This window comes from Rhinolophus sinicus, linkage group LG11, assembly GCF_036562045.2.
Source record: "Rhinolophus sinicus isolate RSC01 linkage group LG11, ASM3656204v1, whole genome shotgun sequence".
NCBI classification, from domain to species: domain Eukaryota; kingdom Metazoa; phylum Chordata; class Mammalia; order Chiroptera; family Rhinolophidae; genus Rhinolophus; species Rhinolophus sinicus.
In genome coordinates, this window is record NC_133760.1 from 71652723 (window position 1) to 71670327 (window position 17605).

At 38.0% G+C, this 17605-nt stretch overlaps 1 protein-coding gene across 2 annotated transcripts in view; it reads left to right on the forward strand.

Annotated features, from left to right (window-relative positions):
• Positions 1–17605, forward strand: part of CADPS2 (calcium dependent secretion activator 2) — a 471665-nt gene that overhangs the window by 253801 nt on the left and 200259 nt on the right. For both annotated transcript variants that reach the window (XM_074315663.1, XM_074315664.1), the window contains exon 7: positions 4218–4357. In XM_074315663.1, coding sequence (XP_074171764.1) covers positions 4218–4357 — 140 coding nt within the window. The remainder of the gene's footprint in view (positions 1–4217; positions 4358–17605) is intronic.

Sequence of the window (17605 nt, forward strand, 5' to 3'; positions counted from 1 at the left end):
AAACAATGTGGAGGTACTGGCTTGTACAAGTATATTTTAAGACAAAAATCCTTCCCGATCCCATATTACACTAAATATTATATATATGTATGTATACTTACACTTCATTTTTAAGTGTTTCTTTTCCTGTGTATTAAATTTGACAGAATTTTAAATAAAGCCTAAATTTCCATTTTGTGTTTTTCATTACACCTTAGCAAAGATGACAAGTGATGTTGACATTTTATGATGAAGAAGACACATTGGCTTTATATTTAAGATAAGAAATCATAAAATGTGGTGTCATGCTAAATGACAAGACATTTCAAGTGTTGGTGACAAAAATAAATTTGAAGGAGATGAAATGTGTATAGAAAGGTTAAGAGAAATGAACAGCAAAAAGCAAGCTTCTTTGCTAAGTAATATAAGAAGCTGTTTTGTACAGAGCTGTAATTTAATTTCGATGTACAGAAGAATCCTTAGTAAATTTTTGTGTCTGTTACATATTTTAATTATTGTATCATCAACATCAGGCACACCTCTGAACATGAACTAAGTCCTATTGAAGAACTGCTTATCACGAAATAAATCTACAAGCACTTATTTACTTGTAAAAGACTGATGAAGCAAATCTCTGTATGTATGTACTTGTTAGGATGCTACCAAATGCTGTAACAAACAGATGACATTTCAGTCGTTCAAAACAATAGTACCTACATAACAGTTTACTATGGGTTCCTGACAGATGGGTAGATTTCCTTGTTTTTATGGCTCTCTCATTTCCTAGAGGATTGTTCTCCTGCGTTTGGCTAGCAGATGAGTAAAGTGGAACGAAGAAGGCATACTTATATCTTGATCATTTTCCCCAGAGTGACACATTACTTTTCTGCATATTCCATTAGCTAGCACTGTCATATGTCCCTACTTAGAGGCAGGGGGAGCTAGAAAATATAGTCCTTGCCTGACTAGCTGCTTCCTAGCAACAGTTCTATACTAGTGAAGGCGTGACTCCTGCTGGACAGCTATGTGGTCTGCCATAGTTCACCCCTACAGTCAAGGTTAACAAACAACAGCAGTTGTGCTACCCTTACCCTTACACATAGATCACAGTCCCTTCAACTTGAGGGAAACAACCTGACGTCTCATCCTGTCTTTACATGCAGTCCAAAGTCCAACACCCCCATTAGGTCTAGCTGTGGCCCTTTGCAGCTTGGTGACCTATGCACTCAGTTCATGCTGACTGCCCACTGCCCCACCTTCTCTCCCCACCCTGCCCTGGCACAAGTCCCATACACAACCGTGGTTGGGGGCAGGAGAGTGACAGTTCAGTTTCCATTTGCATAAAGGTAAAGTGGTAAATCCATAGCAGTAATTGTCTGATGACAACAGCGGAATCTTGTCACGGCAGGTGCTGTGAAGCCACCCTGCCGTAACAACATTCAAGGTCTCTTGGTTGGACCCTTACGGTGCATTTGCAGAGAACTCCTTTGTCTTTCATTCTCCCAGGCCCTTTGGGCTACCTACACTGAGAGCTGCTTCCTGGGCTAAATCATCTATGGCTAGATCACATAAAGGAGTATGACCCTCAGTCAGTTTCCATTGCTCGCCACCAAAAGAATTTCAACCAATACAATATTCATTATGTTTTCTGTCATGTCAATTCTTTATCTCATCAAAAGGGAAGAAGAGAGCACCCTGTAGAGCACTAACTTTTAAGAGTTGGGAACAGGAGAAAACAAACAAACAGAATTGAGACCGGAGGCCAAGGAGGCAGAAGAAAAACCAGAAAGGTGTTCCATGTACTACATTCAAAGCAGAGAGTGTTTCCAGAAGTAGGAAGTAGCCAAATGACAATCACTTTCTGCTGTGCAATTTGGGAACCTGGAAACTTATTTTACAGGCAATATTTAAGAGTAAGTTCAGGGTTTATTCACCAGTATAGCTTTTTTTTTTTTTTTCGGTGTAGATTTAGAAGCAATAAATATAATAGATTTGGTATCTGTGAGCCTCCATTTGCAACATGTGCCGGTGTTCACTTCTTTATCTATCAGTCTGTCCAGAAAAATAGAGACAATTACAGATCTTTCAAATGGAGGAAATTTAACACAAGGAATTCGTTATCTACACGTGTTATGGAACAGAGAAGCCAAACAAATGATGGTGAATGAACCCAGAGACTAATGAAATCAGAAAACTGCTGCACACCCTGGGGATAGAGGGGCGATGGGAAGAAGTGATATTACGAGATATTGTCTGAGCTCTTAGCTCTGATAAGAGGAGACTATGAGCTCTGTGAGGGATCTGAGCCATTTATATTTGTTCATCTTTGTGTCTCCACAGAGTGAGCACGCAAATACTTATTTACTTGAACAGAGATAAGCAGTAAATTGTTCCACTGCCTTCATGTACAAGTACCCATCAGAGAACGAAAATGTGTCAGAAATGATGGCATTCAGTACTGGGATGACCCTTAATTTGTGGATCAGCTGCAGTTAATTATTTTGGAATCCTACTTATTTAACCCATCACTGGCGTTGAGAGAATGAGAAATTTTCAGAAATTTAAATTTAAGTATTCTCTTCCTGTATAAGACTTTTAGAGTTTGGAACAAAACCAACTTTTGTATAAACATAGAAGGAAGAATTAAAAAGAAATAAAGTCTGTAGGTGGCTCATGCCCAAATACATTTAAAAAAAAACTAAAAAAAAACAGACAGTGTAGGGAGAAAGAGAGAAAACGCTTTCCAGAATTGCTGGGGAAGTAGCAGTTGTAGCTACAGAGAATATGTAGCTCTATCTTAGTCTTTGATTCTTTTTTGGAATCACCTTTGAAGTTGATAATGACATTCCTTTGAATACTGGTTTGAGCCAAAAATTATCAACTTATTTTCATATGCTGTTACTTAAGAAAGAATCTGTAAAATATTCTATTGAATATTTTAGCAGTCAAAAAGCACTAATTCTAGAATATGATCATAATTTTTGAAAACAACAGAAATGCCATTTAATCTGTTTTTGAATGTGCCTTTATAAGCTTAAGTGTACAGATATGCTGGATTCAGTTTAGCTATGGCTTTTAGAATAGGCTTGAGAAAAGTCTCAAAATAGTAGATACATTTAACAACTTGGAAGTTGAGAATAGTTTGAGAAGCTTTTTTGTCTATATTGCCTTTCCTAGAGAGAAAATGAGCCTTGCTTGAAGATTTCTCAGTGAATATTTCCACTTATACATGGAAATGAAGGTTTTGTTGTTGTTGTTTTTGGGGGGGTGAGAGGGAAGTATGTCAAATTCAGTTGCTGTAAAAACATTTTAGCATACCTGAGTATGTTATAATTCTTCCATTTACATAGACATTTCAGGTTGTTGTTTTTTTCTTTTTATTGATTTAAAATAAATGCAATGAAATGCAGTGCATTTCATATCTTTATTTTATGCCTCAGAATATAGTGCTCCCATTTAAAAATATCTATTAAGGCTTGGATGTTGGGTGTGTCTAAATAGTGTCAGGACGGACTAAAAAGGAGAAAAGGCATTGCTTTATCTATATGGTCTGTAATATCTGAAGAGGAAGCTTTTCATTCCTGAGCTGGCTTTGTGGTGATGTAATGTGAAATAATCACTTGGTAATTTGGCAGTGTTATTAAAAATAATTACTTTGTTTCACTCATAACATCATCTTTATAGTTTTGAAAACATAGGGAGACAATTCTTCCTTGGTATTGATCTAGAGCAGAAAATGTGCTATGATCCGTCTTTTCCGTCTCTAATCGAGTTGATTTTCTTTAACACTGTTCTACAGTGAAAATAGTAAAACATGAGGTGTATATTTTGCTGCTAAAAATAGTTGTTTTGGCTTTTTAAGTGTGCTCTCTGTAATTTCAAAGAATATTTCTTTCTGAACTTCTTTGCCCTGAGGAGTTTAGAGTATTCTTGAAATTATACGTGTCTGTTAAGTATTTTTCAACCATCAATTCAACCGTAGTCCTTATGCTATTAATTCATTATGAAGTAACACAGGGAGAAAATTTATGGGAGAAAATGAAAACACATACTGGTCAAAAAAATAAATGAGTCTATATTGAAATCCCAGCTGCTGTGGTGGGACTGAAATGGTTTATTAGACACATTTTGGCGTTGACACCTTCTTTTCAAACAGGAAAACATATGGAAAAATTATGGTTCCAGTTCTTAGACTCTCTGTATTGTGTACTTAAATGTTTTCTTGTTTTCTCCTGCAGGTGATATTATACCCAACTTCTAATAGCTCCAAGTCAGCTGAGTTGCACCGAATGATCGTTCCAAAAAATAGTCAAGATTCTGACTTAAAAATCAAATTGGCAGTGCGAATGGATAAACCGCCACATATGAAACATAGTGGGTGAGTGTGTACTTGAAGTTGTTTTGCTGCTGGATTATTGGATTTCATTTCAATGTATCACTTTTGTCAGTTTACTGAAAGAATCAGTATATCAGGCTTTCACATGAAATTTTCCCCCAAAAAATGACATGCACATATTAACTTACTTTTTTAAGCCTGTAGACATCTTGATAGCCAAATACATGGGTATTTAGTTAATATAACTGTTTGCATGCTAACATAATATTGGTATATTTTTTACACATCGCTTAGATTGATAAAGAACAGTGATATATGGAGACAGCTTCTAAGAAATATTTTTCAAAATACCATAGTTCAAACAAGCCTAGCATTTGGGTCCCCAGAAAGATGGAAACTTACATAGAATGCATTAAAGCTCAAAGGTGGTTCAGATATAACCCAGGAGGCTGTATCTATTTTGATGAAGGATGTGAGTGTTCATTCAATGTCTGACTGAAAAACTAAATCAATGCCAGAGGAAGCTGATGCTGGCGGATACGCCAGAAGTTCGGGGACTGTCTCCCAGGGACTGCCATGGGGCAGAGCCAAGCTTCATCTCTGCCAAGGTTCTTTTTCTCTTGTAGCTGGTGAGGTAACAGGTCTGAACTTGTGAGTACAATAAAATGCCCCCTTTTTTTTTTTCCAGAAAAACTCAGGTCTTTCTCAGAGCATACTACAGTTGGTATAAGGCTAAGGACCCTATTGCTGCCTTGGTTGGGTGGGCAGTGTATGTAGAGTCAGAACTAGTCTCACTGAGGGAAAAACACCTCAGAGGAGGGCTCTTAGGGAACAGTGATATGGACAGTCTGCGTCTTTAATGTGGGAATGTAAAGGGAAGGCTCACGGTGACAGTTCATAATGCAGGTGCAGTTCCTGGGACTTAATGTATAGAGTTCTTCTTTCTTTCGTTCATCTACCTGCTCACCGTGGATTTATGTGGCAGATGTGTATTGAGTACTTACTCTGTTCCAACCAGAACAAACCTCAGTAAGATACCAGGCCAGGCCTGAAGGAACTGGCTAGTCAGGGACGCGGCTTGTATATAAATAATGATAACACGGAGTAATCAGTGCTATAAGAAAGGAATGGGTACTGGTGAAAATAACACCATTCCAGCTGCAGTTAGTCACGAAAGTCTCACAAGTCCACGGACTTTTGAGATGAAACTTGAAGTATGAATTCAGCAGGTGGGCGGTGGGGGGGATGGGCATTTCAATCACGTGACAGAGCATATAGCTGGACAATGATAACAAGTGTGGTGCAACTGGCACAGAGTGCTTTGAGGCTACAGAGAGTACTGCTGCTCTCATGGAGCTCGAGATTAGTCGAGACTGCTCTGCTAGTGCTTAGAGACTGGTAGAGCCTCGAGTTCAGCATACAGGACCATATGTTCCAGATACTGCAGTTATCTCGCTCCTGTTTTTGACTCAGTGTCTTTATTTTAATGAATAACATGAAAAATGGGAACCTAGGTTTTATAATGCCATGAAAGCCCCTCATTGATGCACAGCCAGCAGCCTGTGGATACATGGAGCCTTCAGATTATCTCAGCGACCACGAGTGTGGGGGCAGAGCCCCAGAAAGTAGTTTACAGGCTCTCGGCCTCACGTGGAGGGGTGCTGGCTCGGGTAGTAGATGGCCGTCAGCTGTGGCTGATTGGCCGTCAGCTGTAGCCAGTTAGCCAATTAGCCGCCAATATAACTGCTGCGGCTACGGAGGAGAGTGGAGGAGAGTGAAAGAGAGTCGTCGGTGGGTTGCAGACAAAACGGACAGTAGGTCGCACGTCCAGTGAACCCAGCCTCCAGTGAGACCGTAGTGGTATGACTCCCCTACCTATGGCTCCATGGGTGTTCCTTTTTGGCCTCACCATGTCCTGCGTTCTTGTATGGGGAGCGGGAGCAGAGACCACGCCGGACGCCCTGCACGACAAATGGTGCAACGGGCAGGGTCTCCCGCGTGACAACGAGTAAACACGAAATGGGGCACATGGCATGTTCTGCAGCGTTTAGCTTCTGTGGAGAGAAAGCTCGGCTCTAATTCTTGCTTTAGAACCATCCAGGGAAGGTGGGACGATCCAGCCCCCTTCCAAGACTTGATTATTTTCGTTTGTTTCTTTTTTGTTCCTTTTTATTACTCCTTTGCCCTGAAGGAGAATTGCTTTGTATCACATCACATCACTGCCTTTGACTAAATCCGGATTCCTAAAATGGCTCTGGAGTTGGCCCAAGACTTCAGGTGAAGGGGATTGCTAAGCAGAGTGTGTCATGATGCTCAATTTAAGCCGTAAAGCTCAAGAGCTCACCTTGGATTCAGATCAGGAATGCGGGAGATCCCAGCTACATCGGTCGTTATCTACCATTTCTAAAAGAAACTAACAGGCATTTCCAGACATTGAGTTATCGTTGTAGTTTATGGTACATAAAAGGAAGGAATTCTAGAAATGAAAATATCTGTGATGCTGTTCTGTTAGTTGGTGTGTGACAGAGCATAATTAAGAATGTCATAGTTTTAAAAATTCATTAAAACTATTCATTCAGTTCCGGTATTGGGCATAATATTAATGATGAACCAGAATTAAAAGTTTCAGCATTGCTGTAAAAGCAGTTTGTCCCCTATGGGCAGGGACAGTACAGGTGCTTTCCTACAAGTTCAAGTTTCTCAGTGACTGCACAGTAAGTTTTAAATATTCTTATTATCACCCTGCATATAGATGTATATGGGAAACCAGGACTTGACCTACCTTGTAACTGTATTCATCTTTTTCTGAGGTGCTTCATAGTGGATTTTACTGAACTTAATTACATTTAAGGAGAGAAAGTCAACTAACTTATGATATAGCACTATTATATGTCAAAGCAATAATATAATAGGAGTACATAGTAAATTAATAGTATTTTGTTTTGGGGCTGGATTGTGCTGTGTCAGTAACTCATTGTATAATGAATAACTAACAGGTGAATAATTGAAAAAGAGAAGTTAAAAAAGATTAATTTATCTACAAAATAGAGCAGACTCCTCGTACAGACAGAGTTGTCACATGTATTAAGCAATAAGTAGGAGGGTTATGGATTTTTATCTTCAGAGTACTTTTCAAAACTAGACTTTGAGATCCTTTGGGACTGTAATCGTAAAAAAATGATTTTCTGTTTTAATGATATGGGAAACAAATATACCTCTTTTATGTGAACTATTTTAACATGTATTCTCTGTTTTATTCATTTATCACATAAGTGGCCCCTGTATTGTCCCTAAATAAATACATTTTATCAATGTTACCTGTATATGTATGTGTTCCCAACTAGGCTGTGAGTTTCTTAGAACTATGAACCCCCAGTGCTTCCCGCAGTGTGCAATCAAGGACAGATATGAATAATGATGATGACATGATCACCGTGTGCTCTGTAGAGTTTTAAAGGAAAAGTAGTAAGAATGACAGTCAGCTGCATCCATAAACTGAAACGTAGAGGGTTCTAAACACAATTTATAGGGAATAGAGTAGAATTTTAATGTGAAAAGTACCTAAAATAAATGAAATAAATGGTGTTTGGCTCTCAACTGTTGCATTTAAAAATGACCTTTTTTTTTTTGAAGCAGAAAGAAAAATATATCTGATGCAAAGCCCATATTTCTGATAACTAATCAGCCCATGATTATACATTACACCTTTTCAAAATAGGATTGACTACATGCAAATGAAAATAGATACTTAATTTGGATAAAATAAACATAATGATGATTTCATTCTTTTAAAATCAAATTGGACATTAGCACAAGACATATTTGGTAAAAAAAAATGCATTTATTCTTTTAGAGTATGTCATATAAATTATATAAATGAACTCACATAAATCTATAAAATGAGTTATCAGCTAGATTTTGAATGGTTAAATAATTCGTATCGAGCCTTTGAATTTGTTTGCTTGTGGGGTAGCTGAAGACAGAGTGTTAAATGGACTGTCCTTTAGCATAGCCTAGTGGCTGAGTAACAGTATTAACTTAAATCTCAGAAACACTATCCCCTTTTTTATTAAATAACATTTCCCTGATTCAAATGATATTTTCTCAACCAAAAGAAAGGCCAAATAAAATGGAACGAGGAAAACATAATGACTGTTATGCCAGTAAATTGACCATGGAAAAGCGGAAAGAAGAAAATTAAATTGGTTGCCACAAATATGTGGAGGCAATGTGATCCCCCAAGATCTATCAGAAATCTGCAGGCAACTGCCTATTTTATGGTTAAAAATGAATGAAAATGGCATGAGAATATAACGATAGGAGAGTTTTGTCACAGTTAAGAATTGGGAAGATGAAGCTATAGCCAAATCATTGTCACATAAATCCCGTAGTTCTCTTTGTGTAGTCACGCTTGGCTGTTTAAACATTTATTGGATGAATGTATGTATTGAAATATTTTGAAATTGTCATATATAAAGTCTCCATGTAGTTTACGTCCTACAGGTGTCAAAGGCACTGGGCCCATCTCTTGCTGCCAGGGAGAGACAACAGTTTTGCTTCCAGCAGGAGGCCCAGGATTGCACCAAGCTTTTAGGATAAGCACCGACCTTTCTGCATTATTGTGATCCTCTGTTTCCGCATCGAGAGGGCCGGCCAGGCATGGGGGCGCTGAGCTGTCCTGCCTATGGAAACTTTTAGCCATATACTTAACATTCATATGTGGCATTTGCTTGGTAGTGATACGACTGCACTCTCATAAAGTCACAATGTTTTGTTTCTGATTTACGGTTTATGATCTTCAACTTGGGGACAGTCTGATGACCAAAGAGAGGGAAGTCTTATTTTGTCAAGGTGGCGTTTGCTTGAAGGGTCCAGGTTGACAGAAAGTACGAGTTTGCTTTTTCCCCCTGAAAAATTGGATTCTCCTGTGAAATCAATCTTAGGATGACTTTCCTAAAAGTCCTTGTGTAAAATAACCATGTGTCGACATCTGACCTTTACCTGACCCTGTATATAGGCCTGTTTGCATTCCCAATTTGAATGGACCTCCTTTTGGCTTACCTCGATTCTATAGAAATCCCACTCTTACTGCCTTGCCAAAACTTCTGACAACATGTTTGCTAGGTTCTTAATACATAATTTGTTTTTTTTTCGAAGTACAGCTTTCAGAAGAGGGGTCTGTCTGTGGTCCTGTATAAACATTGATGTAGTCATCATAGAAGGCTGAAAAGAAGTCATAAAGCCAACTTTCTGTTTCCAAATTCCTTCATATTTAGGTCATTTTCTGTACGGTAATTTAAATCATTCAGGACTATATTTTTTCATTTTAATTTACTAGTGGTTAATAAATTATATAATAATGATAGAAACATTTTCAAACATAGCTTTAATGATCATTAAATTAGATGTCTTAAGTTATACTCCTTTGAAAAACTTCTCCTGTAATAAATTAGTCTTTAACTGGAAGCTTAAATGTGGCTTTCCATTCAGCACCCTTTTACTCTCAAGATTTTTCTCCAGGGGAGAAGCATCTTAACATACCTTGTTTTCTTAACTCTTTGTGCATCCACTATCTGCTTTCCTTTGCCTTTGGACAGCCTTCAGTGTCACATCTGAGCATCTTAAAATTACAAAGGCACTTTAGGTCAAATAATTAAAGATGGAATATGAGGTCCTTTTTGCTTTATTTTCAACCGTGGATCATATATTCATAGGTTATTGCAATTAACTCTAGGCACTTTTTAAAAAAATTATAGTGAAAACTATTTATGAATACTATACAATTTTATGAACAGTTCATATATAGAATTATAGAACAGTTTCATTTTCTTAATTGATGTCTTACTATAAAATGTTTGTACTATATACTGACACAGTGATACTTTTTATTTCTTTGCACACAGACGTTTTAAACTATTAACACTGAGTTAATAAAGCAAAAATCTTGGGCTTATCGTAAGTGCTTGAGCATTGTGGGAGGTCAAGAAAAATTTGGACAGTAAGATATTTATTTTTAGTTCATTGCTCTGACATGCAGCTGCATGGTGGCACAGATGGAGGACGATGCAGTAATAGTTACTCACATGGAGAAGAAGCACTAGTTTAAGAGCCAAGACACTCGTGTTTAAGTCTCAGTTCTGTCACTCACTTGGGTAAGCCACTACCTCTTTCTTGGCCTCAGTTTCCTCAATTGCTAAAGGAGACACTGGGCTAGAAAATGTGAGTGGTTCCTTAGTCCCCGGAGAGTTATGGCTCAGCAAGTCATTTTCTCCCTCACCTCTGCAGGAACATACCCCACCCATTCCACAGCATGCCTTCCACACAGAGGATGCGCAGAGCTTGGGGAGAAGTGGTAGGAGTGGGTGCAACCTGGAGAGAGATGACAGCTTGGGGTACTTATTGGAATCTTCTCAAAGGCATAAGGAAGTATGAAAATTGACTGAAACACTAGGCTTCTTTATGTAAGCTTAATTTGAAAAATATGCATTATATAATAGAATTGTTTATACTCTGATAGTATTAAAAAAACGGATGCGTATAAAAATTCAGAAGGAAAATACATTGAATGTGCTGAGTAGCATAATGCAACTATGGGTGAAATTGTCTTTTCTCTCTATTTTCCAGATTTTCTGTGTTGTAATTATACTACTTTTATGATGAAAGGATGCAGTTACCCGACTAAAACATAAAAAAGCAAATAGATTTTTTAAAAATTAAAAACCGTTACATTTGTTTTATCAAAAATCTGATTATTAGGGAAATTCATTTGAGAAGATTTCTTAAGGTGAGCCTTGAAGGACTCTTGTCTATCGAGTATTTCAAGGAGCAGCGTGGTTTTGGACTGTGAGCTTGAGCCAGACTGCCTGTCTCCAAATCCTGGCGTCATCACTCAGTAGCTATGGGACCTTGGGAACGTTAGGGCACCGCATCTGCAACGAGAAAATGTTAGTAGAACCTACATGATAGAATTGCTTGGAAGTGCAGCCTTTTGATATGTGTAATGTGCTTATAGGAGTGGCTGGCAGCTCACAGTCACACTCATCGTGTTTTAGCTATTGATAAAACCCTAAAAGAGGTGTATCTTTGAATTGAGATACTAGTAATAGAAGGAAACATAGACACAATATTTAAAATATGAGACAGAACAAAAAGCACTTTAAAAAAAAAAAATTAGGGGCGGCCGTTTAGCTCAGTTGGTTAGAGTGTGGTGCTAATAACACCAAGGTTGCCGGTTCGATTCCCACATGGGCCACTGTGAGCTGTGCTCTCCTTAAATAAATAAACAAACAAACAAAATAAGGCACTGTTTCCATTTCACACCCACCTCTGACCCTTTCTCTCTTTTTCCTTCTCAAGCACCCAGGAGGCTGCTGGGGTGCAGTCGGAAACCTGAGCTGGAAGATCTGGGTCTCTCCCCAGCCTGCCTCTGGATCTGTAGTACTGCCTCAGTGTCTCCCTCTTTCAAGCAACAGAGTGAGCTCACTAAGTGATCTTTAGGTTTCTCCCAGCTCTGAAATCTATTTCTTTAAATTCCTTATTTTAAACCTAAAATTGATCTCTCTTAAAGTTAGGTAGAAATGTTCATCTTCCTGAAGAGGATGAGAAAAGTTAAACAATTTTCAAGCCACATTATTCTCTTTAAGGACATCTCCATTAACTAGGAGCAAGATACAGAGGAGTTAAGAACTACAGGCTTTGGAGTCAGACCTGGGTTCCGATTCTAGTCCTGTCATTTTTTTATGCAAACTTGGTCAAGGTACGTCACTTCTCATTGCCTCACTTTCCTCAGCCATCAAATTGGATTGTCCTGATATGAAATGAGATACACTCATAAAGCATGTAGCTAAGTGCCGGTGATGTTGTAAGTGCTCACATAACTAGTAACAATGATTATTAGACATTATTTTTAAAAATCATAGTTCCATGAACTATAAAAACCTTCTGATTTTAACCACATCATTCGATTTGATTTACAAGGAAACGCTCAAAGACAGATGGGAAAACAGCAGTGTACAAACCCTCACTAATTTCTTGAGAGTATAAGAGCTCTATCTCCCATTAGGACCCTCTGCTTAATTGTGAGGCTTTAATTTACGTTTTTATTTGATAGCTATTATGGATGTATAGGCAGTAGTTTGTTTTTGTTTGTGTGCCTGTGTGTGTTTTGCTGCTAACTTTATTTTGTCTTCTCTATGTCCAAAGGGAGAAAAATGAAAATATTGCATAAGAGCTCCCAACCGTGTCTGAGGAGCTGACATGAATGATTTATCTAAGAGATCAGCTCAGGGTGTAGAAAAGAACACCTGGAGCTTATTTCACAGCAAGTGAGAAGAATAAGATAGAACTTCTCCCTTTATTTTAGCCCAGTGCAGTCTAACTTATATTAAAAATGACAAATGCTTTTAAAGCATGATTTTTAAGTAACTAGTGGCGTCTTTTGTATCTTTAGTGTAATTGCTAGTTTTACTTTTCATTTTCTTGCCTAAATCGTTAAACAAGTATTACTTGACTCTGCATAGTTCTACACAATCTCTCAGGTTTTACTAGTTGCAGGACTAAAATCTGCCCATTTTTAATAAGTTGTTGATCTCAATAATGTTTACATACAAAGTACATCTGTTTTAATTTCATCTCAGCTATGTTTTGTTTTAAATTACAGTTTTATACATGCTTCATTTAAGGAGGGATTGGTGAGCTTACTCAATACTTACTGACTCGAAAACTTTTGTAGTTACCGTAGCACCCAAGACATTCATATAATTGAATAATTGGTCTAATTATACACGTAATATTTTATGAGAATAATCTCTGGGAGAGATTGTCATTGAGATTGGGGCTCTGAGGCTGCTGTGTGAACGTTTTCAGCTGGTTCCTGGTGCAGGATGTTGGTAACATGTTTCCCCGAAAATAAGCCCTAACCGGAAAATAAGCCGTAGCATGTTTTTCAGGATGACATCCCCTGAACATAAGCCCTAATGCGTCTTTTGGAGCAAACCTTAATATAAGACCCGGTATTATTTTCAGGGAAACGCAGTAGTTGCTGATGCTGTTAGAGAAGCTCTTACTGCACAAACACCCCCCTCCCTTTGTCAGGGCTCTGATCGGATGTCACAGCTCCAGAGACAACCACCACCCTACACAGCTTAGTGCCTCCCCTCCTCACCCACTCCCCACTCTTCTCTTTCCACCTGCCTCATTTTTTAAAACTTTTGTCAGTACCTGATATTATAGTTATTGGCTATTGTTTATTGACTCGCACCAACTAGAATTTTATCTCCATTTAGGTGATTTGCTGTTGACTAGAACTCCAACCAAATTTAATTTCCATAGGATAGGAACCTTGTCTTATCCACTGCTACTTTTAAACCCAGGTTTTAGAAAATTGCCTACCACTTAGTAGAAGCTAAATAAATGTTTGTTGAAAGAATGAATGAATGAATGAATGAATGTCTTCTTCTTTAAAGAAAGAACAGAATGCAGAACTTATGTTCACAGTTCTTTTATATTCAAAACAAGAGTTGGATTGATTATTTAGATATAAACTGCATATTATGGCATTATCTGAGTTGTAGCACTGGGATGTAAGTTTGTTGGAGTACTCTTCAAAATATTATTGCCCCAGAGGAATTAAAGTAAGTTTCATTAGTCCAAAAATTTCTATATGACTAGAAATCTAAAGACTCTACCCTGGAAAACTGTATTCTTATCCAAAAACTTTAAATTCAAAGTCGTTGTTCTCTACAGTGAAGCTTGCTTTTTGCAATGGCTTTTTGTGTAACTATGAAGGAGAAAGTAAATTTCTAGTATTATCTATTATCTGTCAACATTTATATGTAGCCCATTCCTATGATATGTCATTGAACTGTAGGAGGAAGTTTTAGCAATGTTCCCCAGGGTTCATTTATAAGAGTGACGTATTCTATAACCAATACTCATTAAAGGCGAAAAAGAAAACTAGATCTGAGCTTTGTTCATACTATTTTTGTGGAATCAAAAAGTCCTTTACTTTCTCCTACAGTGATTCCTGATTTGGAATAATCGTGTTTATTTTAGAATTTATTCTGTCAGTTCTATTTGATGAACGATTTTATTCCATTGAGAAAGGCACCAAAAAAATTCATGAAAATATTCTCCCCAACAAGTAACAAAGAAGAAGGAAGCGATATTTGAAAGGAAGCAATACCTCGATCATCGGAGAGATGAGATGTGTCATGGTCCTGTGAATGGAAGGGAAGTTGAGGGAGTAAGCAAGGAATGGGCTGACTGGCTGCTGTAAGACTTGTAAAGGTTTCAGAGGGCCGGAGCATGGCTGGGGTTCAGCGTGAGGAAGAGATATAGGAGCCTGAAGATTATTGCATAAATTAGAGAGCAGGCTGAAGTATGGCCGTAGTGAAGGGTGACAGCAGAAGAACTTGCACTGCAGCCAAGCTGGCCTCCTTTGGAGGCCCCTGACAAAGAAGGAGTAAAATGGCTTAGGGGGATATGACGGGGGTCTAAAGGGGAGAAAAACGAGTGGCAGTGGGAAGCAGCAATGGGTAGGCGAGTGTCTGCAAGTACAGAAATCATTAAAAGACATCTTTTCAGAAGTGGTCCCAACTTGTCGGATAGTGTATTTCATGCTGGCATTCTTTTCAGAAATGATCACACACTGTTATAAGGACTATTTCCTAATCCTCCCTTTTGTGATCATAGCTCGAGTTTAGCAGAAGGGAGCACTGGTAAGAGGACAACGTCACAGCCGCAGTCCCATATCTAGACTGTATTTGAAATGCCTGAAAATCGTTGTAAGTTAACGATAATGGGGAAGATAGCAAATGGGTTTTAGCTGGACAGATGTGCATTCTGATTATCAAAAGAATTATCAATAATTTTAACATTAATTAATACCAGTGTTGATGAGCTGAACAGAGAGCAAAGGGTTTTCAAGTATTAAAATTTCTAATTATTCATTCTGGAATCATTCATATCCTTAAGGATAGTATATTTATATTCAGTTTAGAAAGGAAAAGCACATCACATTTTCATGATTTTAAAGATTAAGAATCAGTTTGTTACCTTTATAAAAAATACAAACACATATTTTAGTGCCTTTGCTTATTTCACGTATCAGTACCTTTCATTTAACAAAAAAAGTTAACAAAAAGGATATAACAATATACCAAAGAAAATTTGAATGTCAGCTATTTCCACCTTAGTGAAATTTGGTAATCTTTTCCTTTCTGCCAGTTGGATTGATCTTTAGGTTTATGTTTAATTAACTGCTTCCTTTTCTCCCATAGTAGTTAATTCCTATCTCTCTGTAGTGTTTCCCACAGATAAATCCCTTTCCATTCCTTCTTAGAACCCAAACTAAAACAAAAAAAACTGTTTCAATAACTTTTGCACTGATTTTCCTGTATTCACCTTTCCAAACCATTCAGCTATTTAGGAACACTATTTATATTATATCTCTACTAAAAAACTTCTAATGCTTTCCTGTTGTGTATGGGATTAGATTCACATTCTTTAGCCTATAGATCTGTACCCTGTGCCCGTTATCTGTGTTGTCCTTGAGAACTTTGGGCTTCACCATGTAGCTTGCGCTGTCCCCAGGGACGGTAGCGACCTTGGCATAAGCAGAGGCTTGCAGAAGCACTCATGCTTTTTCACTTTTTCTCTTGCGCTGCCTGTGTCCCGAGGACACATAATGGCTAGACCCCTGGAGGAGCAGGACTGCATCAGTCCAGTTGTCCTGGCCAAGGTCGCAGATGTAAGTGAGCCCAGACAAAATGAAAAAGCCAACCAGCCAACTTGTAAGTGACCCCAGACCTATGAGTGGGTCCTGCAAAGCCCTGATCAGGTCAGTACAACTGCTTAGTCACCTATAGGTTGATGATAATAAATGATACTTGTTTGAAGGCACTAAGTTTTAGGATGAAACGTTAGACAGCAAAGGATACTGTGCACTATTGTCTTGCTGTAAGATCCGAGTCCCTTCCCTGCCCCCCTTCTTTTATACCTCAGATGCACAGAATTAGATTAGTCATAGTCTTGGCTCATGCTGTATGCCACAAATGTATGTGGTCTGCACATTTATATGTGTAATCTTTAGAATATGCCTTTCTCTGTACATGTATATACACTATAATTTATCCATTTTATTAAAATGGACATTTGAGTGACTTTCAGATTTTTGTTACTTCAGACAGTGCTACTTGAATATCTTGTGTATGTCTCTAGGTACATATGTGCACTTCCTCTTGAGTCAGTACCGAAGAGTGATTGCTGAATTGGTGAGGACGAACGTGTATGTTTTCAGGATAATGCTAAACTTTGGCAAGTTTTACCAGTAGTTGTACCAAATACATTTCCTTCAGCTGTATGTGAGCCCTTTTTGTCCTCTTTTTTGTCTTTTGGCACATACCACCCTCTTTGGATACTTAGATTTTCTCATGAATATGACTTATGTCTACAGCTAAATTGCCTCCTGACGAGAGGGATCCCAACTCTTGCTTCATTACTGTGCCCATAAGCTTCAGAACATAATGGATACAAATTAGATACTGATTGATAATTGGTTGCTATACTTTACATTTAAGAGTCAGTATGAAAATGCCTTGATATTTCTCATCTTTCCACCCCAGGCTAACTCAGGCATCCTGTGTTCCCAAATTCCCTGAACATGCCCTATTGTAGAATTATAACCACCCACACTCTTGTTTGTCTCTCCAGCTAAGATTAACTCCTTGTAGACAGGAGCTTATTATTCAACATTGCTTGACCAGGCACTGGATACACACCTGACTTCATTAAATTAGTCATTCGGCACTTACTTATTGATCACCATGTGCCAGACTCTTTGAATGAAAGAATGAATGGATGGGGGACATTTGCTATAAAAATAGTGATGCTTAAAAAGAGACATTAACCAGCACTAGAAATACATTAGCTACAGTGGAGCTCATTGCTTCCACCACTCAAATAGAACAACTGTTAACCTAAGAGCATAGGCTAGAAAATGTAGAAAACTAAAATGGAAAACAATTTAAGGTGGCACAATCGAATCATATATCCAGAATATAAAGCATTATCAAATACTCAATTGCTTCTTCCATGGCTTTGACATCCTAGTTGAAAAGATATCGTAAATAAGTGGTTCACAGAATCTATTGTAAATGATGGATTGAAACTGTTTCCAAAAACCAGAATGGAAAAACAATTTTAAAAACAGACAGTTTTGTTTCTTTTACTTTTTTACTCTTCTTTGAAGGTGTTACACACATGCAAAAAAGTGTGGCCCAGGTCAGTTGA